Genomic DNA, 22,460 nt, shown 5'->3' with positions numbered 1-22,460 from the left:
TCGTCCAGGCACAGGCTCCCCAACACTCACCAGGCACACCCCACACACACAACACCCAGGCACGGGCTCCCCAACACTCACCAGGCACACACCTACACATGCCCAGGCACAGGCTCCCCAACACTCAGCAAGCACACCCCCGCCACACACACGCCCAGGCACAGGCTCCCCAAAACTCACCAGCTACCCCCCGCCACCCACCTACACATACCCTCCCCACACACACCCAGGCACAGGCTCCCCCAAACTCACCAGACAACCACACACACACACACTCACCCAGGCACAAACCCTCACCCCCCACATGCCCAGGCACACATGCCCCCACACACACACCCAGGCACATACCCTCCCTGCCCCCACACACCCAGGCACACATGCCCCCCACCCCACATGTCCAGGCACACACACTCTCCAACACACACCTGGCACACACCTGGAAGGATCTTGCTGTGGAAATGTACAGGACAACATTCCTCTAGTGAGCAAACTCCAGGAAGGTGACCGGCACCCTTTTTCCACACTTGGAACATTCTGCACTTTCCCCAGGAACTAGTAAGATGAATGATACATGTGCAGTGCCTAGCTGCTGTGGCAGTGCCCTGCATGAGGAGGCTCTGTGCTAGAGTCTTATCAGTCTCCACCTTGTCTCAGGCACTCAGCTCCTGGGAATAAGGGAACTCTCTCATTAGACAACCACAATGTTTCATCAAGCTATGCTCAGCCTGAACCTGTCCACGAAACAGTGACTTTAAACAATGGATTTTCCTGAGAGCTACACAAAGCTCCTCACATTGCACATTTCAACTCTAGTATGTAACTGAGGAATAAGGTGCATATTGTTGCTGACTCTGTAACCTGCCTAATGACGCAATGAACACTAATGCACTACTGATGCCAGTGACGTAATGTGACCTGTTGATAAAAATAAGGCTGGCAACTTGGACAAGGAGCTTGCTGCCTTTCTGCCATCCTGCCACTTTGTCTCTGCACCTGGATTCTGTCTCCTTTTGATCTTCTTATACACACCCTCCCCTCCATACACCCAGACACACACACCCTCTAACACACACTACCAGGCACACATGCTAACACATACTCATGTACACACATGCACACATCTGTACACACACTCTCCATAGACACACATGCACGCACATGCATACCCTTGGCACATGTACACACTGTCACATATGTTCTCACACACTCAAGTTCATTCACTCTTACACACTCATACATCTGTAACACATACTCTTACACACAAATATACAAAGAATCATCTGTTTAATTCTAAATGCAAACCTGGAGCCCCCAACCCACTTGCAGCAAGGAGAGCATAGAATGGGTGCTGTAGGGCTGGGCCAGGCCAGGACGGCTCTTCCTCATAGCACCTGAACTCTGCATCCTCCTCTGCACTGCCCACAACTGGACACAGGCCTGCTGTACAGTGCTTGGGTGACTAGGTTGCATTCCACTGGGCAGGAGCACAGGTTCTAGCAGGGTCTGCATCCTGGGTGCCTGCCACTCATTGGGCCAGTGCAAGGCAGCTGGGCCCACTGGTGATGACAGGTGACAGACAACACACACCTCGCAAACCAAAGCCTGCTGTCCAGGAAGCCTGCAAGAGCCCTGCCCCGTGGAGACTGCCTCACCCCTCAGGGAGAGATGATGGCACATGGGCTTGGGTGGTTTGGCACTAAGTGATATGGCAAAAGTTAAGTGATAGAACTAAGACATGACCGATCTGTGTATGAAATACAATAGCCTCAGAAATCAATTCCAAAATGGGGATCTAGGACAACATGTGGAGGAGCCAGGAGGAGAGAACACTGACAGGCAGACAGGAAGGGTGGGCTTGAGGTGGGGCAACAGCTTCTGATGGTCTGCAGGCACCAGAGCAGAAGCTGGAGGAGAGAGAGGAGCACCTGTCGCCAAGCTGTCCTAGCTGGCAGCTCTATGCTGCTACCTGAAATCGCAGGAGTCACCTGCAAGTCCAGCCTCAAACTTGGCGAGTGGAGAACCACTCATGGTGACGATTATCCCAGGCTTCCCTGCAGCACACCAGAGGGCATCTGGCTGCACCCACAGTAGAGTGGGCAGGTGGCCAGGGCCAGTCCCTGAAGCCAGGATGGGATCCAGGGGCTCCCATCCTTGGGAGCCATCAAGGTTCCCAATGAGCCCCTCAGGGAGCAAACCTGAGGCCAGCAGGAAGTGAGAGCCAGGCAGGGTGAAAAAATGGAATTTTGCTTCCTCTCCCACTGGCTCTGGGCCCCCTGCAGCCCACCCCGCCTGCACATGGCACTCACATGGCCCCACCATTGCTGAGGGACGTAGAGCTCTTCTGCCGAAGGAAAACCCGAGCTCCTCGGAGTACGGCTGGCTGCGTCTGCTCCAGGGTGGCCTTCAGAGGGTGGAACAGGGACACGGGGCCCATCTGTGAAGGGCACAGGAAGAGGGACTGCTCTAGGGGCCAGCCTGGTGGACCTTGACGTGCCCTCAGCATGGAGGTTGCACGTGGCATGTGATGGAGCCAGTTCCCACCCAAGCCCAGCTCAGAGCTCCCTGTCCTACAGTGAGGGGCCCCTTGCTTTCCCTGTTCCACCTCAGAAAAAGAACGTGTGATCAGAGCAGTGGGTGGGGAACCCTCACACCTCCTACAGGTCTGCCCCGTGAGTGGCTTTGGCAGAGCTCACCACTTCTGAGAGTCAGGGTCCCTCCTACAAGTCAGGGTCCAGACGGCTACAGACAGTAGAGCAGCTTCATGTCCCCTCAACTGCAGGACTGCTGCCTGGAGCTCTGGACCGTGTGTGCATGCCATGCCCAGGAAGGGGTGCAGTGTGAGCACCAGGTGTCCCATCCACGGTCTGGTGAGTACCCTAGGAAGCTGTGCAACTACAGAACTTTCCAGACAGAGCCTCATGTGCCCACTAAAGACACAGCTGTGACAGCACCAGAAAGATGGACCCAAAACCTTCCTGGTCAGAGCCATGTGCAGCACCAGCAGTGGCCCTGCCTACATGCAAGAACAACAGGTTCTCCTCCCACCCACCTGCTAAAAAAATCCTCCTCAGACACTTGGCATCTTTCTTCCATTGCCTATCACAGAAGAGGGATGTCACCCAGAGCCTCTATCCTCAGCCCTCTTTCTTCTGCCCCTTAAGAGCAGCTCTGCAGCTCAGGAGCTCCATGATACCACCAGGCAACAGTCCACGGAGAGCAGGAAACTGGGGTAGAGCCTCCTCCCACTGCTGCACTTTCTCTAAGCAGGGTGCAAATCTCCCCACTGCCCAGTTCCCAAGAGGCCAGGGCTTGTAGGCATGAGTGCTGCTTCTTGGAATCCTGAAGCCAGGTACCTGGGATAGGCCTCCTGGAGCTTGGTGAATCTGATCTCTTGTGGTTTTGTTCTGTTTGTAGAAGTCGAATATCATCAGCGCTGCATAGACTTTCCCCACCGTCATCTCATCAGCTAGAGAGAAGAGCAGGCAAGGGAGGACTCAGAGGTGGAGGTTTGGAGGAAAAAGAGCACAGAAAACATGGGCAGAGTGAGGTAGTGAGGCAGGCCCTCTCCTTCACCTCCCACCCCCTATGGGGACTTTGGGACATGCCCTCAGGTTGAGGGACTCTCAGGCCATAGCTGCTCAGCTTCTTGAACCCTCCAGATGCTGCAGTTGTCCCACCTGGTGTGGGGCTGATGTGCCCCCATCTTGGCCACACAAGGGCCCTCCAAGATAAATTAATTAGGATCCATTCTGCCTTTCCCTGGATGTCTTACAATCCATTCTCACACTAGGAGGACTCCAGACTACCTCCCACAGTCCCTGAGCCATCCAATGTCCCTGCCAGGGGGACCAGGGGAGAAGACCACCTCTGCAAGACAAGATACCCTTGCCTCTCCCTCCCGGCCTCACAGGGATGGGGCAGATGGGGGTAGAGGGCATTTCTTGCCCTCCCACTCACGCTTGTGGGGTGGCACCAGCAAGTCCAAGGTCTTCTGGGGCAGATTGGCCCAAACACAGGAGATCTCCTTCCTCAGCTCTGCATCACACTGGTGCTGCTTTGCCCCAGCTGGGCAAGGGCGATTGGGGAGGGAAGACAAATGTTAGAAGCAATCCTGAAGCCCCCCCACTCAGGCAGAACTAGGGCAGGCAGAGGGGAGGAAAGATTTTGGGGGAAGATGGGATGCAGAAGGTGCTAGAAGAAAAAAGGCACGGTAGGAAGAAGCACCAGTGTGGAGGCTGGCCAGAGCTATCTGAAAAGCACCCAGCCAGCAGGAATATGTGGGCACATTTGTGCAATGTGCTGCCTGTGTGTGCAGTGTGCTGCCTGTCTGTGTAGTGTGCTGCCTGTCTGTGTAGTGTGCTGTCTGTGTAGTGTGCTGCCTGTATGCAGTGTGCTGCCTGTGTGTGCAGTGTGCTGCCTCTGTGCAGTGTGCTGCCTGTCTGTGCAGTGTGCTGCCTGTCTGTGCAGTGTGCTGCCTGTGTGTGCAGTGTGCTGCCTGTCTGTGTTGTGTGCTGCCTGGTGCAGTGTGCTGCCTGTGTAGTGTGCTGCCTGTGTGTGCAGTGTGCTGCCTGTCTATGCAGTGTGCTGCCTGTGTGTGCAGTGTGCTGCCTGTGTGTGCAGTGTGCTGCCTGTGAGCAGTGTGCTGCCTGTCTGTGCAGTGTGCTGCCTGGTGCAGTGTGCTGCCTGTGTGTGTAGTGTGCTGCCTGTGTGTGCAGTGTGCTGCCTGTGTGTGCAGTGTGCTGCCTGTGAGCAGTGTGCTGCCTGTGTGCAGTTTTCTGCCTGTGTGTGCAGTGTTCTGCCTCTGTGCAGTGTGCTCCCTGTGTGTGCAGTGTGCTGCCTGTGAGCAGTGTACTGCCTGTGTGCATGTGTGCTGCCTGTGTGCAGTTTTCTGCCTCTGTGTGCAGTGTTCTGCCTCTGTGCAGTGTGCTCCCTGTGTGTGCAGTGTGCTGCCTGTCTATGCAGTGTGCTGCCTGTGTGTGCAGTGTGCTGCCTGTGTGTGCAGTGTGCTGCCTGTGAGCAGTGTGCTGCCTGTCTGTGTAGTGTGCTGCCTGGTGCAGTGTGCTGCCTGTGTGTGCAGTGTGCGGCCTGTGTGTGCAGTGTGCTGCCTGTGTGCATGTGTGCTGCCTGTCTGTGTAGTGTGCTGCCTGGTGCAGTGTGCTGCCTGTGTTTGCAGTGTGCTGCCTGTGTGCATGTGTGCTGCCTGTCTGTGTAGTGTGCTGCCTGTGTGCAGTGTGCTGCCTGTGTGCAGTGTGCTGCCTGTGGGTGCATGTGTGCTGCCTGTGTGAGCAGTGTGGTGCCTGTGTGTGCAGTGTGCTGCCTGTCTGTGCAGTATGCTGCCTGTCTGTGCAGTGTGCGGCCTGTCTGTGCACTGTGCTGCCTGTGAGCAGTGTGCTGCCTGTGTGAGCCGTGTGCTGCCTGTGTGCATGTGTGCTGCCTGTGTGTGCTGCCTGTGTGTGTGTTTGGGGGGGTAGCAATGGGAATTTACAAGTGACACATAGCAGTTCAATCACTCATCCACTCATTCAACAATACTAAGCACCCATTAGATGTCAGGTACTGTTTTAGGTGTCAGGACAGAAAATCAGAAAATAAAAAAAATTTTTAAAAAAAACTTCCTTTATGAGTTTGTACTCTGTTCTGCAGAGTAGCAGAAAGTAAAGAAATCCAGTACATTGAACAGTGAGAAGTGCCACGGACAGGAAGAGCAAAGTGGGGAGAGGAAAGAAGTCCGCAGAGGGCTAAATTTTGGACAGGATGGTCAAGAAGTTCCCAGGAGGAAGGCGTCATACATGTGAGACCCTGCAGGCAGAAAAGGACCACAAGTACCAAGGCCTTTGTGCCAGAAAGGGAGTATGGTGGGGCAGAAGAGGGAGCAGATGGGAAGCCAGCAAGATAAATAACCTGGTTTTGTTTTCTTTAACACCAGTTTTATTAAGGCCTAATTCACATCACTACAATTCATCCTTTGTAGTTCTGCCATTCTATATCTTGATGAACGCACCCACCACCCTAATCAAGACGCACAACAGCCACATGCCCCCAGCCCTCTGAGCCCCTGGCCAGTCAGTCCTCAGCCCTGCTACCAGCCCTGTGGTTGCTGATGTGTTTGTGTCTCGCAGTTCTACATCCTTCAGAACATCAGGTGAGCATCGCACATCTCACTCTGCAGGGTGTTTGAGACTCCTGATAATGCTGGCACTGCTGTTTTTTTCCTTCATTGCCAAATATTATTTCAGTGCGACAATGTGTTGGTTTGTCCACTCATCTCCAGTTGATGGACACATGAGCTGTTTACAGTTCAGGGCGATTGAGAACAAAGCCATAAACATCTGCATGCAGGCTTCCATCTCCTAATGAAAAGGCTGAGCCACCTAAGCATCAGCAAATTGTTTGGCAAAGGGCTGTACCATTTTGAATTATTACCAGGAACACATAAGAATTTCAGTTGCCTTGCTTAATACTGTCAATCAAAAGAGTATTTTAGTCATTATAATGGCATGTAGTGTTATCTCATTTTATTAATTTTTCCAATTAGATCTTTATATGTGCTTGTGTACTTTCATGTATCTTCTTTGGCAATGTGTCTATTCACATCTTCTACCATTATTCACTATGATTGTGTTCTTCTATTTCTTTCTCGTCTGGGTGTGTGTGTGCACGTGCGTGCACATGCACACACATGCATGTGCTTGGGATTGAACCCAGGGCCCTAAACATGCTAAGCATGCACTCTACTAGTAAGCCACATCCCCAGTTCTTTTTATTTTTTGAGACAGGGCTTGCTAAGTTACCAAGGCTGGCCTTGAACTTGGGAGATTGCAGGCCTGTGCCCTTGTGCTTAACTGGTTTATTTTCTTATTATGACTTGTTAATTTTTTTTTTTTTGCAATTTCAGTTTTTATTATCTCTATATCTATTTATCATTAACATAACACCAAATTGCCTTACAGAAATATTATAAAAGCTTCCTTTAATTTTAACAGTGTTCAAAAGTCCACATTTCCCTATCTCTGTATAGTCCTCCTCAGCACTATCACTCATTTTAAACATGGGCAGTCCTTAGCAAGAAAAGTGAAGCAGGAGGCATCACAGTACCAAACCTTAAACTATACTACAGAGCCATAGTAACAAAAACTAGCATGGTATTGACACCAGAACAGACATGTAGACCAGTGGTACAGAATAGAAGACACAGAGACAAACCCGCATGTATACAGTTATCTCATACTAGACAAAGGCGCCAAAAACATTTCTTGGAGAAAAGACAGCCTCTTCACCAAATGGTGCTGGGAAAACTGGGAATCCATATGTAACAAAATGAAACTAAACTCCTATCTCTCACCCTGCACAAAACTCAACTCAAAGTGGATCAAAGACTTAGGTACTAGAACAAAGACCCTGGGCCTAATAGAAAAAGTAGGCCCAAGTCTTCACCATGTTGACTTAGGAATTGACTTCATTAACAAGTCTCCTGAAGTGCAAAGAGTGAAATCAAGAATCAATAAATGGGATGGATCCAAACTAAAAAGCTTCTTCACAGTGAAGAGAGAGCCTATAGAATGGGAGAAAATCTTTATAACATGCACCTCAGATAGAACATTGATCTCCAGGATATATAAAGAACTCAAAAAATTCAACACCAAAAAAAACCCCAAATAACCCAGTCAATAAATGGGCCAAGGAACTGAACAGAAACTTTACAGAAGAAATACAATCAATCAATAAATACACAAAAAAATGTTCAACATCTCTAGCAATTAGAGAAATGCAAAGCAAAATTACTCTAAGATTTTATCTCACTCCAGTCTGAATGGCAGTTATCAAAAACATAAGCAAGAATAAATGTTGGCGAGGATGTGAGGGAAAAGGTACACTCACACATTGCTGGTGGGACTGCAAATTGGTGCAACCATTATGGAAAGCAGTATGGAGATTCCTCAGAAAACTTGGAATGGAAGCACCATTTGACCCAGTTATCACACTCTTTGGTTTAAACCCAGAGGACTTAAAGATCGGCATACTACAGTGATGGAGACACATCAATGTTTATAGCAGCTCAATTCACAATAGCTACACTATGGAACCAACCTAAATGCTTTTCAGCAGATGAATGAATAAAGTAAATGTGGTATATATACATAATGAAATATTACTCAGTCTTAAAGAAGAATAAAATCATGGCATTTGCAGGTCAATGGATGGAGATGGAGAATATCATGCTAAGCGAAATAAACCAATCCTCCAAAACCAAAGGCCGAATGTTTTCTCTGATATGCAGATGCTAATTCACAATAAGGGGGTGCTAGGGAAAAATAGAGGTACTTTGAATTAGGCAGAGGGGAGTGAAGGGAGGGGAGCGGGTACAGGGGTAGAAAGAATAGTAGAATGAATCAGACAGTATTACCCTACGTACATATATGATTACATGATCAGTGTGATTCTACATTATGTACAATCAGAAGAATGAGAAATTATACTCCATTTATGAATGATATGTCAAAATGCATTCTGTTATAGATAACAAATTAGAACAAATTTTTAAAAAATCACCCTGATAGAAAAGGACAAGGGCATGGACAGGGAATTCCTAAATTTGCACAAAGAGGTGTTAATTAGAAGAATTAAGAATTTTATATATTTGCGTGGGCTCTCTCTCGTCCAGCGAGGAGGTCCACAGAACTGGGTAGAGGAGAGTGTGGCTGCGGGGTCACGGATCAAGACCTCTGGAGACCAAGCTAGAAGCAGGTCTGATTTTATTGCATATAACATTTTATTGCATATAACCATGCATATAACAGTAGCTAAGCAGATCATAGGCAGCCACCAATACAATTTCTTCCAACTGTACTTGAGGCAACCAATCAAGGAGCAGGCCATGGAGCGAGTAGTTACACACAGTCTTATGCCCAGGGCTGTGCCTACAGGTAAGTGGTTTGCCACTCAGGTGCCCTTAACATATGTCATGTAGGAAGTACTCCATGCACTTGTCCCCACACATACTGTCTTTGAGTTTTGTAAAGGTTGAGAGTTAGGGGTTTAGTTTCATTTTGATACATATGGATTTCCAGTTCTCCTAGGACCACTTGATGAAGAGGCTGTCTTTTCTCCAATCAATGTTTTCAGCACCTTTGTCTTGTATGAGATAACTGTATATATGTGGGTTTGTCTCTGTGTCTTCTATTCTGTACCACTGGTCTACATGTCTGTTCTGGTGTCAATACCATGCCAGTTTTTGTTACTATGGCTCTGTAGTATAGTTTAAGGTTTGGTACCGTGATGCCTCCTGCTTCACTTTTCTTGCTAAGGATTGATTTGGCTATTCTGGGTCTCTTATTTTCCAAATGAATTTCAGGAGTGCTTTTTCTGTTTCTATGAAGAATGTTGTTTATTTTCTTATTGTGACTTTTATAATATATTATGGATACCATCCTTATATTAGACATGTGTTAAGCAAATATCTTTTCTAAATCTTAGGCTTGTCTTCATTTTCTTAAATACCTTTTTATTTGGGGGCAGTGCTAGGGATGGAACCTAGGACCTTGCACATAATAATGTAAGTGCTCAACAGCTGAGCTATATCTTCAGCCCCTTAAATATCTTTGGAAGAGCAAAAATTTTATTTATTTTTGAGACAGGATCTCACTATGATGCCCAGGCAGGCCTTGAACTTAGAACCCTCCTGCCTTGGCTTCCTGAGTTGCTATGATTACAGGTATACAACACTTTGCACAGCTAAAATTTTAATTTTGGAAATTAGATGATTTTTTTTTTTTTTTGCAGTGGTAGGGATTGAACCCAGGGTCTCACATATGCTAGGCAAGCTCTACCACTGCAATATGTCCCCAGCCTAGAAATTTTAATTTTTTTAATATTTTTTTTTTTAGTTTTAGGTGGACACAATATCTTTATTTTATTTTTATGTGGTGCTGAGGATCAAACTGAGTGCCTCATGCATGCAAGCTGAGCACTCTACCACTGAGCCACAACTCCAGCCCAAAAGTTTTAATTTTAATGAAGTTGTTTATCAACTTGTTTTTTTATGGTTGATGTATTTTGTGTGTTAAAAAATCTCTGCCTAACTCAAACTTGCCAACATTTTGTTCCAGATGTTTTATGTTTTGAGATTCTATATTTGTCTATGACCCATTTCAAGTGCTATAGATTGAATTGTTTTCCCCAAAAATTCACTTAAAAAAGCCTCATCACTGATGTGACCATGTTGGAAGACCAGGCCTGTCACAGGTAACTGGTATTAAATGAGGGCCTAAGGGTGGGGCCTGACCCATAGGGTCCGTGTCCTTATAAGACCCCAGAGAGGGCACGCGTATTCTCTCACCTTGTGCAGAGGAAAGGCCATGAGATGACAGCAAGAAGACAGCTGCCTAGAAGCCAAAAGAGTAGTCCTCGGGACAAAGCCTACGCTGCCTGCACTTTGCTCTCAGATTTCGCAGCCTCCAGAACTACGGGAGGTGAGTTTCTGTCTGCTTAAGCTGCCCAGTCTTTGGTATTATGTGCAGGCAGCCTGAGCAGACTAAGATCGTGAGAGTCAAGAATTTTTTTCATGTTGCATATACTTGTCTGAATTTTTCCAGCAGTATCTGTTGGGAATGATGATCTTTTCCCCTTTAATTGCCTTTGCAACTTTGTTGAAATCAGCTGATCACATGAGTGAGAGAATCTATTCTACCCATTGCTCTGTGTCTCCACCCTTTTATCCACACATAGACCAAGGATGCTTTGTTGAAAAGGGTAAGTTTCGAACTCTGTTCTTCATTTTCAGAACTATCATTCAAGTTCTTTTGCTTTTCTCATAAATTTTGGATTTGATTTGTGAATTACTACCAAGAAGCCTGTTGATTTTGATGATTAATGTAGAGAGAACTGATGTCCCAGCAACACCGAGTCTTCACATCCATGAACATCACATAGAAACGCTCCACGTATTTAGGTTTTCTGATTCCTCTTATGAATGTTTTCTAACTGATAGCACACACATCCTAAGTGAAGACTCTAAGTAATTCCATGGTTGTGGTCTACTTTCATGAGCCCTTTGCTTCCACTTCAGCCACTCACTGCCAGCCCAGAGTCACACATTGACCTTTGTGTACTGGCCTTACATCCTGTGAGCCCGTTACACTCACTAGTTTCAGCAACTTTTACAACAGACTCTTTGGGACTTTTCGCACAGGTAGTCATGCCAATGGTGTACACAGGGACTTCCACTTCTCGCTCTCATTCTTCTTCTTGCCTTATCACAGTGACTGAGACATCAAGTACCACATTGAACATAGGTGGTGACTGCAGATCTCTGCTTTGTTCCTGATCCTAGGAGAGAATCTGTCTTTCTTTGCTTAAATATGGCATTAGCTGAAGTTTTCCCATAGATAACCTTTATCATTGTGGGATGATATGTTAGGCTTGAAGGAGGTTTCTTTCTGAGCTTACATAGAAATTTTATCATGAACTAATATTACATTTTGTCAAATGCTTTTTCTCTGTGACTACTGATACCATACAGTTTTAATTGTTTAATATGGTAAATTACATTCATTGAGTTTTGAACACCAAACCAGCCTTGCATTCCTGGAATAAACCCCAACTATATCGCCATGCACTGTCTTCTTTTATGTATCGCTAAATTCTGTTTGATAAAGTTGTGTTGAAGATTTCTATATCTCTGTTCGTGAGGCATATGGGTCTATAAATTTATTTTTGTGTTATATCATTGATTTTAGGATCAAAGTAAAGCTTATTTAAAATAGGGTGGGAAATACTCTCTCTTTTGTATTTTCTGGAGGAGTCTATAGGATTGACCACAGTCTGAACATTTCTCACTGAATGTTTAGTAGACTGACCAGTGCCACCATCTAGGCCTGGAATTTCTCTGTTGGAAGGCTCTTACTATTAGTTTACTTAACACAAATAGCATCACTGAGGTTATCTACACTTGAAAGAGCTCGGTAGTTTGTGTTCTCAAGGAATTTTTCCATTTCATCTAAGTTGTTGAATTCACTGACACGATGTCGACCATAACATTCCATTGCTATCCTTTTCCTGTCAACAGGATCCACAGTGATGCCCTTCTTTTATTCCTTACATTGGTTATCTGCAGCTTCTCTCTTCATCAGAGGAAAAAGAGAGGACCATCAACTGTGCTGGTTTTCCCCTGATCATTCAGGTTGTCATGCTGAAGGGCAGACACAGACCAGGTCAAAGGCTGCAGCAACACATCAAGAGTTGACAGGCTGGGACCAGGAGCTGGCAGTTGGCAGAGAGATAGAAGTCAACACTTCCTGGATATATTTTGAAGGCAGAGTCAAGAAGATATGATAAGAGATCAAACACAAATCCAAAATTAAAAGGAGAAACGGCAACAAGGATGATTCCAAGGTTTGGCTATGGAGCAGGATGAATAGTTCTCCACTGATGAGGCCAGGAGACTGTGAGACCTGGAGCTAAGTTCATGGGAGTCAACTGCGCAGCACTGACTGGGCTTCCCGGTGACACAGTGACTTGAGGGACACTGGGGTGGACCAGAACGCAAGACTGAGTTCCTAACATTCAAAGCCCTGGGAATAGGTGAGGTGGTGAAGGAGCAAGTAGAGACGATGCTTTTGAGGCAAAGAGAATGCCTGGAAGCATACTGCCATTCAGAGTGAGGACGGCAAGGAAAAAATGAGAGATGTAAAAGGTTTCAAGCAGAAGGGAGTGGGAACGGAGGAGGGCTGCAGCAGGGCCACCAGGTGAGCACTGAAAACTGACCTCTGGGTTCTTCAACATGACACAGATCCAACAGAGTGGGCCATGAGCCCAAGTGTGGACTGGAAAAGAGAACCAGAGAGCAGAGACCAGCACAGGGAGCTGGCTGCCAAGGGGGAAGGAATCAACAGAGAGGAGAGAGCAGAAGCCTTTAAAGGAAGGAGAAACGGATACAAGTAACCCAGGAGAGGGAAAGTCCACCAGGCCAGAGCTAACACATGTGTGTGAGGTCCCTGAGGAGTGGGACCTGGTGTGCAGGGGGCTGGCCTCAATGTCTCCCAGCAGGAAAGGGCAGAGCCCCAGGGTGGATGCAGGGCGGGGCAGGGACAGCAGGTCCCATCTGGTGGCTTCAGGCTCTCTGTGAAGGGGAAGGGAGCAGAAGGCACATGCAGCCTGGGCTGGGCCATGTCTGGCCACCACTGCTGGCGGTGCCTTGGCCTCCTGCCTGAAGATGGGGCCACTCCATTGCTCACGTGTGGACACTACCAGGAGCGAGAGCTGCTGCTGGGTACAGCTGTCCCTCCAGACAGAGCCGCCTCCCCACTCTTCCCTGCAGATCACCTGGGGTTGGTTCTCTAGGCAGTGGTCATGGTCTGCCCTCCCTCCTCTGAGACCTCACCTACCTGGGGCCAGCTTGATCTCCAGTGCAGTTCGAATGAGGGCCATCAGCGTGGATGTGAAGTGCACAGTCATGTCCTCACTGGAGATGGGCATGTTCATGCGAACCAGGCGCTGGGGAGGAGTGGGGGCAGGTCAGGGCCAGGTGCGATGGGGTCACCCCACCCTAGGACTATGCCGTGCTCAGAGTCCACGGAGGCCTGCTGAGCTCCCTGAGGTGGTCCCTGCAGGTACCTAGGCCAAGCGAGTCTGGGTGGATGGGAGTTTTGCCAGCATTCACACTCACCCTCGGCCCTACCCTCATCTGAGCTAAGGATTCTCCTGGCTGTAGAAAAGTGGGGACTCGAGTAAGGATGTGGGGCCAGGAGCCAGGGCCTTCGGGGAAAACAGGGACACTCTCAGCCAGAGGGATCTTTGTCCACTGCCCAAGGATAGAAAAAGGGACTGTGGCCTTGGCTAAGGGAGGTCCGAGACAGAGGCCTCAAGGAGGGTTCACAGACAGGAGGGGGCTCCTATCCTGCACTCTGTCATCTCGCCTCCTTCTGTGTAGCTCGGTGATCTGGACAAGAGGTGATGGCCCTGAGTGTTGCTCTGAGACCCAGATGGCATTGAGCACCCCTCAAGGGGTGACTTTAACTCAGGCCCATAAGGGCTGCACCTCTTACCATCCAGCTCAGTGCCATCAGAAGGCAGAGAACATCTCAGCTCAAGGCAGCAAGAGGAGTCCTCAAGACCAGCTCCTTCCAGTCAGAAGGACCCAGAACTGAGGGCACTGCATAGGGCCTCTGGCTCCTCCAGCCACAGCTCGGGTGGCCAGGAACACTCTCTCCCCATCCCCGTGTTGAGTGGGCCCTTTCCCTCTCCTCAGTTTTTAGGGCAGAGCAGTTGGAGACAGGCACATTGGCAGTATGGTCCTCTGGGCTGGGCCCATAGCTGACCAGAGCCTCAGGCACTGAGAGCCAAGGAGGCCTAGAGGGAAAATGGGGGATTGGGTGCATCTGGGGTGCTACATGGAGCCCACAAGCACCCTGACCACGCTGTCCCCTGCCCACGATGGGGGCTGCGGTCAGGAACTCCTTGCTGGGGTGTGTACCCTATGGTAGCACAGTCCTCTAGTCCCTTCCCTGGGGAGGCTACGCAGCCCTGTCCCCAGCATCCTGGCCCTGCATTCTGTGGCCTCAGAGTGACAGAGGTGGGGGTGCTGAAGACACAAGCCAGACGTTGTCCCCCGAATGCTGGCAAAGCTCCACTTGGCACATCCAGCCATGGTGTCAGGACCTCACACAGCAGGTGTGCTGTACACCAGGAAAAACCTGCTTCCCAGAGCATGGCGTCCCTGCAGACCGGCACCGATGGCAGTGCGAGAGGCCAAGGAATTCCTCTCCCAGGGAGGGGAGTCGGGATGGGAGTGAAAGAGGAGCAAGCAGATGGTTTCCCAGAGGGGAGAGCTCCGTCCAGGGCGCTTGAGGGCTGCACTCACCAGGGATCCCACTACCTGCCCAGGGCCCCCAAGGGCCAGGGACCTCTGAGAAGTATAAGGGCAAGGTCAGGGCAAACAGGTATCAGCTCCCTCCCCAGCTCCCCAGGGCCATTCGTTCCCACTCTGAAGCCTTCCAGGGTCTCACCACACCCAAAACCTCGGAGTCAGGTGGCAAGGCTGGGCAGGGCCTCACAGCCTGCCACCCAGCCTGGTGTCGATGTGGACAGAGCTCTCCCTCCTGGGGTCACAGCTACAGCCTTGCATGCAGGGCCTCTGGCAGACACAACCCGCATGCGAGTCAGGGGTGGGGAGGGGCCGAGGAAGACACCAGAGGCATCTGTGTGTGGCTGGGAGGAGCTGCTCAGCTCCCACAGGCTGCTCTGAATCAGGTGGCAGATGAAGACCTAGAATGGGGCACAGAGACAGGGTGGACAGGAGACACCCAGCGAATTGGGGAAACTCTGTGAGAAGCTCCCTTAGACAGAGGGAGACACAGGCCAGTCCTGTTTGCTGGAAGCAGTGGGGCCCCGAAGGGGCCCAGAAGGGGTGGGTGATTGATGATGGTACGGGCAGGGACAGCGGGCTTGGCCTGCCCAGCCCCAGGAGGGAGGCCAGGAGACACCCTTGGTCTATCCCTTCCTTACAGTTGGGCCACCTTGACTCCGGGCCCTGAGAACGTGCTTCTCCTGCAGTGGCCGCTGAAACCCCATGATTGATGGCAAAATGCCCCTCTACACCCTTTCTTTCTTGAAACCACAGTGCTTCCCTCCCACCATGGAGCACAGGAGCCTCTGGAGACTGTAGCCTGGCCTGGGAACCTGTACTTAAAAGAGCTCGGCAGGCAGGTGTGTGCAGAAGCACCAGAGGTCCTGCAGTTCCCACGTGCACCCAGGGCCTGACCTGAGGACCTGACAATATCACCCACACTAGAGCCCAGGAAACAGGGCAGCAGAGTGGCTCTGAGCCCAGAAAAAAAACAACCTCTGTCCAAGAAGCTGGTCTGTCCCCTCATTCCTAGGAAGGGAAAGGCAGGGTGAAGGGCAGGGAGTGACCTAAACTCTGGCTCCATCTTCCTGAGCCTCTCTGGGGCTGTCAGCAGAGGGGGCAGCCAGCGCTGTGTACCCTGGGCCAGTGCAGAGACATGGTGGTGGCCATGTCCCCTTGTCTGGGATAGGAGCAGAGAGGGCATGGGGTAGAGGAGACAGGAACAGGGAGGCAGCCGGGTGCAGTCAGCCAACAAGCCCTGAGGAAGCAGACAGGAGAGCCCAGGAGCACCCTGTGGCTGCAGGCCGGGCAGGCCCAGCCCTGGCACAGACAGCTCTGGGGTGCAGGCTCAGGGTCTACCTTGTATGCAACTCGAGCAGGGCACTTCTTCCCCAGCCCCAGAGGCGGGGACATGTGCTTCAGCATCTCAAACATGTCATTGTAACTGATGCGCCCACTGGAAACCCGTCCCAGAGAGGCCCAGGCACAGTGGGTGGTCCACGGGAGGAGGCACAGCAGGAGGGGCAGAGCAGGGAGCAGGGGCAGGGAAGAAGCAGACAAGAAAACAGATCCAGTTAATCAGTGTCCGGTTAGATGCCCACAACCAAGAGGCAAAGTGAGGGCTCTCTCTGCTTGACTGGACCCTGCGGCCCCACCCCCAGCCTCACCTCCTCACTCCAGCCCCACGCAGGACAGCGGGCAGGGTGACGTCTGAGCTAATGAACATGGAGGGAAACGGCTGCATCGGGGCGGCTTTGGGCTGTGAATTTCTGGTTTACTCTTTTAGAACACAGATAAGGCCAAATCAGAAAGCGCTGTTTCACCATGCGGGAAGAGCTGCGGAGTGCTGTGGAGACAACGCTGTGGCTGAGCCACAGCTGCTACGGCCACTGCCGCAGCAGTCAGATTGGCTCCCAGGTGAGACCAGAGGCTAGAGTGAGGAAAATCCGCGACAGACCAGGAAACTAGAGAGGGAGTCTGGAAGCTCTATAGCCAAATTCGACCCTGGGCCAAGTCCTGCTCCAAGCCCAGAGACGCCCGAGGCCAACCCGGGCAGGGCTGCTGCTGGGGTCAGGGCTGGGTAGGGAGGAGACTGAGGTGGGGAGCAGCTGGGCAGGCATGGCCTGGTGCCACTCTTGCACCGCCTGACAGCGTAAGTCCCACCAACAGAGAGGCAAGCCTCCTGGTGGGCCTGGAACCCAAGGCTTGGACTCAGGGAGGTGTCTGAGGCTTGTGATGAAGTGTTCCCCAATCAGAGAGGCCACTGGGTCTGGGGCCTCCCTCAGCCCTTGGGTGCCTGCTCCCAGGCTTGGGGTCCCAGAGGCACAGCAGGTTCAGACCCAGCCTCTTCCTGGCAGGTGGGTCTGCCCAGCACTGCTCTCCTCCCACAGTTCTACCCCAGGGGCTCCTCCGCTGTGCTGAGCAGATCCACCTAGAGGCAATGCAAGTGGGCTTGTCTTTGGGCCCCACTCTGCCTCTGCCTCCCCCCAACCCCCAGAGAACCAGAAACCTCATAGGAACCAGAGGGGCAGCTGCTCCTGTTTCCTAGGGTCCAAGCTCCCTCCCACGGGCCCTCAGCCTCTGGCCTATCTGACCGTCAGCCCACCCACGAGAGCCTGGAGGAAAAACCCGGGTGAGACGGCTGCATCCTGGTGCAGAACCTGGCCCCACCCAGTGGCTGGTCCTGGCTGACATGGCCTGGCCAGAAAGCCTTCTGTGCACTGTCTCCAAAAGCTGCCTGCCCCCAGCCAGCTGGAGGGATCAGGGAGATTGACAGGGAACCAAAGCATCAAGGAGGCCAGAGTGCGGGGCAGGGCAGGGCAGAAGGAAGACAGGTGAGGTGTCATCATTCCCAAACCAGGCAGGGAGTGTGTGCTGTGTTTGCGATTCGGGCAGGGAAGTATGTTGGATGGAGGCTCTGAAGTTGCAAACCTTGTAGGCCAACCTACGAGGGCAGTTCTTCCCTAAGCCAACGGGTGGCGCAATACAACGCAACAAACTGTACATATCCTTATAATGAATCCGGCAACTGGAAAGGAAATGTCACAGGTTATGGCAACAAAGGCAGGGTGCAGCCCATCCCGCCCGCCCACCCAGCAGGAGGGGAGGACGTGGTCTTGAGCAGTCCTGAAGGAGGCGGGAGTGCAGCTGGGTAGGTCAACTGCTGCGGGCCTGGGGTTTGGAGCTCCCCAGGAGGTGTGTCAATCCCAAGATAAATTCCGGAGCCCAAGTATTCTGCAAAGGTAGAACACATCCACACCCACAGGCCCACGCTGAGCCCCCGTTCTGCACACACTGCTCCCTCCCCGTGCTTGGTGGGGCTCACCTGGGCCTGCCATGCCCTCCCTGTCTCTGTCTGCCCCTCTCACTCCCTGAGTGCTGGGGCCTCTCTCCACAAGTTTCTTTCTACCCTGGCCCCTTCTGGTTCCCCATCACAGCAACCGGAGGAAAAACCCGGATGAGATAGCTGTGTCCTGGGGCAGATGTCCCCTGACAGTCCCCATCTCACCGACACACTGTGTGTTGCCCTGGAACCTGCTGGTCCATCTAAGGACACCCTTCTCCAGGGCCAGCAACCCTGGGCCACCACTGTTGCCCTCCTCTCCTATGCTATAGTCCCCTTTTTCCAATCAGTTCCAAGTCGTGTCAAATTTCTTCTGGAAGAAGAAGAGAAACCTTCACTCTGGCTTCCCCCAAGGTGGCTTGCTCACCTGTTGGACCCTAGTTACCATTAGAGGGTGCTGGGTACATGACAGATTTTTGGCCTCAGGACTACCCTGCCTATCAAATCAATCAGATGCCACTAGAGGAAACATTGGGGCCTGATACTATCAGTCCCCAATTCAAAAGTTTGCCCACTGTCTACAAAAAAAAAATATGGAAGCAACTTGCTCAACCCAAATTTCAAGCCCTGTCTCAGCCATCCCAGACTCCTTCCAGGCCCTCTGTAATGCATTCTCCACTCCAGCCTGGCACAACCCTCCTGCTCTTCCCACACCTCTGCTCCCACCCTTCCCTCTCTTCCACCCATCTTGCTCAAGTGGTATACCACCTTTCCTCCTCAGAAACGCCTGGCCTCGAGTGAAGGCCATGGCCTCCCACAGTGTAGCCTGGATGCTGCTCTGAGACATGTGCCTGCTTCCTCTTTGGACCCAGCCCAACACACAGCTACACTCAGGAAACGTTCACTGGCAGAGGGGTGAACATAAAACAAGCAGACAGATCACTCCAAGAAATGTGACTGTGGTTCTCCTCTCGAGTCTCCACAGCTCACCACAAGTGCTAAGGCAACAAAAGAGGCTGAGGAAAGGCAGTGCCAGAAATCAACAACCCATGCCTTCCTTGCCTCCCACAGCATGCACGCGCTCACACACATGCACACACAGCCATGTGCATACAACACGTAGTGAACTCACACACCTGCACTCACAGCATGTGCATGAACCTGTGAACACCCCTCACGTGCACACAAATATAGGCATGTACACACAAAGATGCAGCTCCCTTGCACACATACACACACATACTCTCACAATCACATGTATGCCCCAAACATGCACATGTACACACATTTGTGTGAACACACATTACATACATATTATACATGGGCTCACACATGCACACAAATATACCTGTGCATCTGCACAACGAACACAAGTCTGTGCTTGTGTATACAAACCTAGCCACACATGTGCATATACATGCATACACAAATGTTGGGAAATTTAACAAAGTTTTGTTACAGATTCAAAGTTTCTCTCAAATCAGGAGGAGACCAGGGAAATAAAGATGACTACTCGCCTGAATCTGTTGTGGAGGCTACTGAAGACCAAGGTTCTCTCTCCTCTACCCAGAGGTGGATCCAGACACAGGCTGCCTGGTCACAGCTTCTGGGCTGTCTGCCTCCTCGGGCAGTCTAGAGGCACTAGGCACACATGGGAGCAGTCCCATGTGTTGCCTAGAGAGCGTGCCTGCCCCTCGGGGTTCCTGGGTCTTATGTGTCATTTATGCCCCACTGGGGCATGGCTCGTGCTCTGCTAGCTACTCCTCCACAGGACTTTCTTTACCATATCCCAACCACCCACACCTTCCAGAGCCCCATGTTCTTTTCCCTGGAATCTGAGAGAGAGTCTGAGCTCTGCTGCACACAATCACAAAGCTGCGTGGGCCCACATCCACTTTTGCTTCTGCTCTTGCCTGCCGTCACCTGTGGAGGACCTGGCTGTGGCCTCCCTGTGGCTGGCTTCCTCCTTCAGTGCAGACCACATCACATAAGCATGCTCTGCATTATCTTGTTTGAGTTTTGCAGTACCGAAGGTTGAACTCAGGGGTGCTCTACTACTGAACGACATCCCCAGCCCCCAATCTGAGACAGGGCCTTGCTAGGCTGGCTTTGAACTTGTGATCCTCCTGCCTCAGCCCCCTGAGCTGCTGGATTACAGGAGTGCATCCGGCAAAGTATCTGTTTTCTGCAACACTCTCCTTCTGGGAAAACATCCAGAAATGGCAGTGACACCTGAGGCCACCAGGCCTGGATGACTTTCCTGGAGCTGTCCTAAACCATGCCTAAGGTAGAATCTGCCTGCCCTGCCCTGTGTGACAAGGCTCAGTCTCCTGGCCACAGACCCGAAGCCTGTGTATTCTAGTAAGAATCTTGGGCATAGAGGACAAAGATACGGGTGCACCAGCAACACAAGGTTCTCCAAAGCCGGGGAAATGGGCATGGGCACCACTGAATGCACATAGCCACTGCTGTGCTGTGAAAATGCTGCTCCTGTACTGTGAAAATCCACAAACCTCTCCTTAAGATGGAAAATATACAAGGAGATGCTGTGGTCTTAGAGAAGCCTGGACAGGAGCGGCCAGTGTCTCAGAGTCTCTAGACACTGGTGGCTATGGGATTTGCCCAGATGAGGAGGCTTCAAGTCGTACCCCCTGTGTCCTTGCTGTGATGGGGGGTGCTCCCCAGAGGCCAAGGGAGATGGGATGAAGGAGTTCCATCAAGCCCCAAGGTAGGGAAAACTTGGCTCCAGTTAAGGAAAAGCAGGCAGAGCCCTAGGAGATCCATGGAGTGCAGAACAACAGCACAGGGGGCTGGCCACCTCCTCCAGGCTCTCTGCCCATGTGAGGCAGAGGTGGTCGGGCAGGCAGCTGCCCCACTGCACAGTTCTGTCATCCCCACAGGGCACAGGAAGTGAGTGAGCATCAACCACCCATTGACAACCACCCATCACAGCATGGCTCCTGAGCACTCAGGGTAGAAAGGCACAGGCAGGCCTCCCAGACACTCCCCTGTGTCCTATCTTGCAGGGGACAGCCTTCAGGCACTACTGTCTGAGTGAGTAAGTAAGTGAATAAGTCAGAGAGGGAGTGAGCAGGTGAGTGAGGGAGCAGGTGAGGGAGGGAGGGAGGGAGCAGGTGAGGGAAGGAGGGAGGGAGCAGGTGAGTGAGGGAAGAAACAGGTGAGGGAGGGAGGGAGGGAGCAGGTGAGGGAAGGAGGGAGGGAGAAAGTAAGGGAGGGAGAAAGTAAGTGAGGGAGGGAGTAGGTGAGTGAGAGATAGAAGGGGCAGGTATGTGAGGAAGGGAGCAGGTGAGAGAGGGAGGGAGCAGGTGAGTGATCAGGTAAGTGAGGGAGGGAGCAGGTGAATGAAGGAAGGAGGGGCCAGGTGAGTGAGGGAGAAAGCAGGTGAGAGCCTGGTACTCTGCCTGCCTTCCTGACTGTGGTCTTGTCCTAGGGTCACAGCACAGCATGGGTGTGCAGGGCTCTTTCATGGAGCAGGGTCTCCAATGACTTCACCTTTGGACCAAACCCTCCCCATCAGAGCCTTGCTCCACGTGGAAAACAATCACACCTCTTTTATGTAACATGGTAAACCTTCCATGGTAAAGGGTCTTAAACGTACTAGAGCCTTCCTGGTAGCTCCCTTGTTTTCAATAGAAGCTCACCAAGTACCCATTATGTGCAACCAGGGCTGGGGCAGAGGTACACCTCGGCTTCTATTCCCAAGGGAGATGGCAGAGAGGAAGACCCCTGGGCCCTGCGCGTGGGGTCCCTAAGACCCCACATTACTTTTGTTCTCAAAGCTCTCCAAGCCTCACAGCATGTGGGGCCATGCTGTCTCCTCCCCGTGCACCCCTGACATGATAGGCCTTCGGAAAAGCAAGAAAGCCCGTGCACTAGGAGCACCAGCCTCACAGGTCCCCTGGGCACAGCCAAACTGAGGCTTCAAAGTCCATGTCTCTGCCCAGAGCTGCATCAAAGTACGTAAGACCAAAAAGAAAGAACCACTGAGGGGACATCAGCACCATCCTGGGCACCAACCAACACTTGAAGGGGCACTCAAGTGAGACATGTCCAAGGCCACCCACCCTGTCCTGGCAGCCAGGGGTGGGGACACCCCTGAAACCACAGAACACTGGGGCTCACTCACCACGCAGCTGGGTCGTACTCAGCCCAGACCCGGATGAACTCGTCCAGGTGGTGAGGCCCAAGGATGGAAGAGTCTCGCGTTAGGTACTCAAAGTTGTCCATGATCACAGCCACAAATAGATTTAACATCTGCCGGACAGAAAGAAGAGGTGATAGGGAGACTGCAGCCTGCCCTCTTGCCTGCCCTCA

General features: G+C 51.4%; 1 protein-coding gene across 1 annotated transcript in view; it reads right to left on the bottom strand.

The window, feature by feature from the left end:
- Positions 1-22,460, bottom strand: part of Cacna1b (calcium voltage-gated channel subunit alpha1 B) — a 188,234-nt gene that overhangs the window by 8,134 nt on the left and 157,640 nt on the right. The window contains exons 36-41 of the mRNA XM_071601213.1: positions 22,273-22,400; positions 16,202-16,298; positions 13,383-13,491; positions 3,958-4,065; positions 3,354-3,466; positions 2,307-2,434 (exon numbers count right to left, since the gene is read on the bottom strand). Of these exons, the coding sequence (XP_071457314.1) occupies positions 2,307-2,434; positions 3,354-3,466; positions 3,958-4,065; positions 13,383-13,491; positions 16,202-16,298; positions 22,273-22,400 (683 nt within the window). The remainder of the gene's footprint in view (positions 1-2,306; positions 2,435-3,353; positions 3,467-3,957; positions 4,066-13,382; positions 13,492-16,201; positions 16,299-22,272; positions 22,401-22,460) is intronic.

This window comes from Marmota flaviventris, chromosome 13, assembly GCF_047511675.1.
Source record: "Marmota flaviventris isolate mMarFla1 chromosome 13, mMarFla1.hap1, whole genome shotgun sequence".
NCBI lineage: Eukaryota > Metazoa > Chordata > Mammalia > Rodentia > Sciuridae > Marmota > Marmota flaviventris.
Note: the sequence above shows the minus strand (reverse complement) of the source record. Positions and strands in the feature narration are given on the sequence as shown.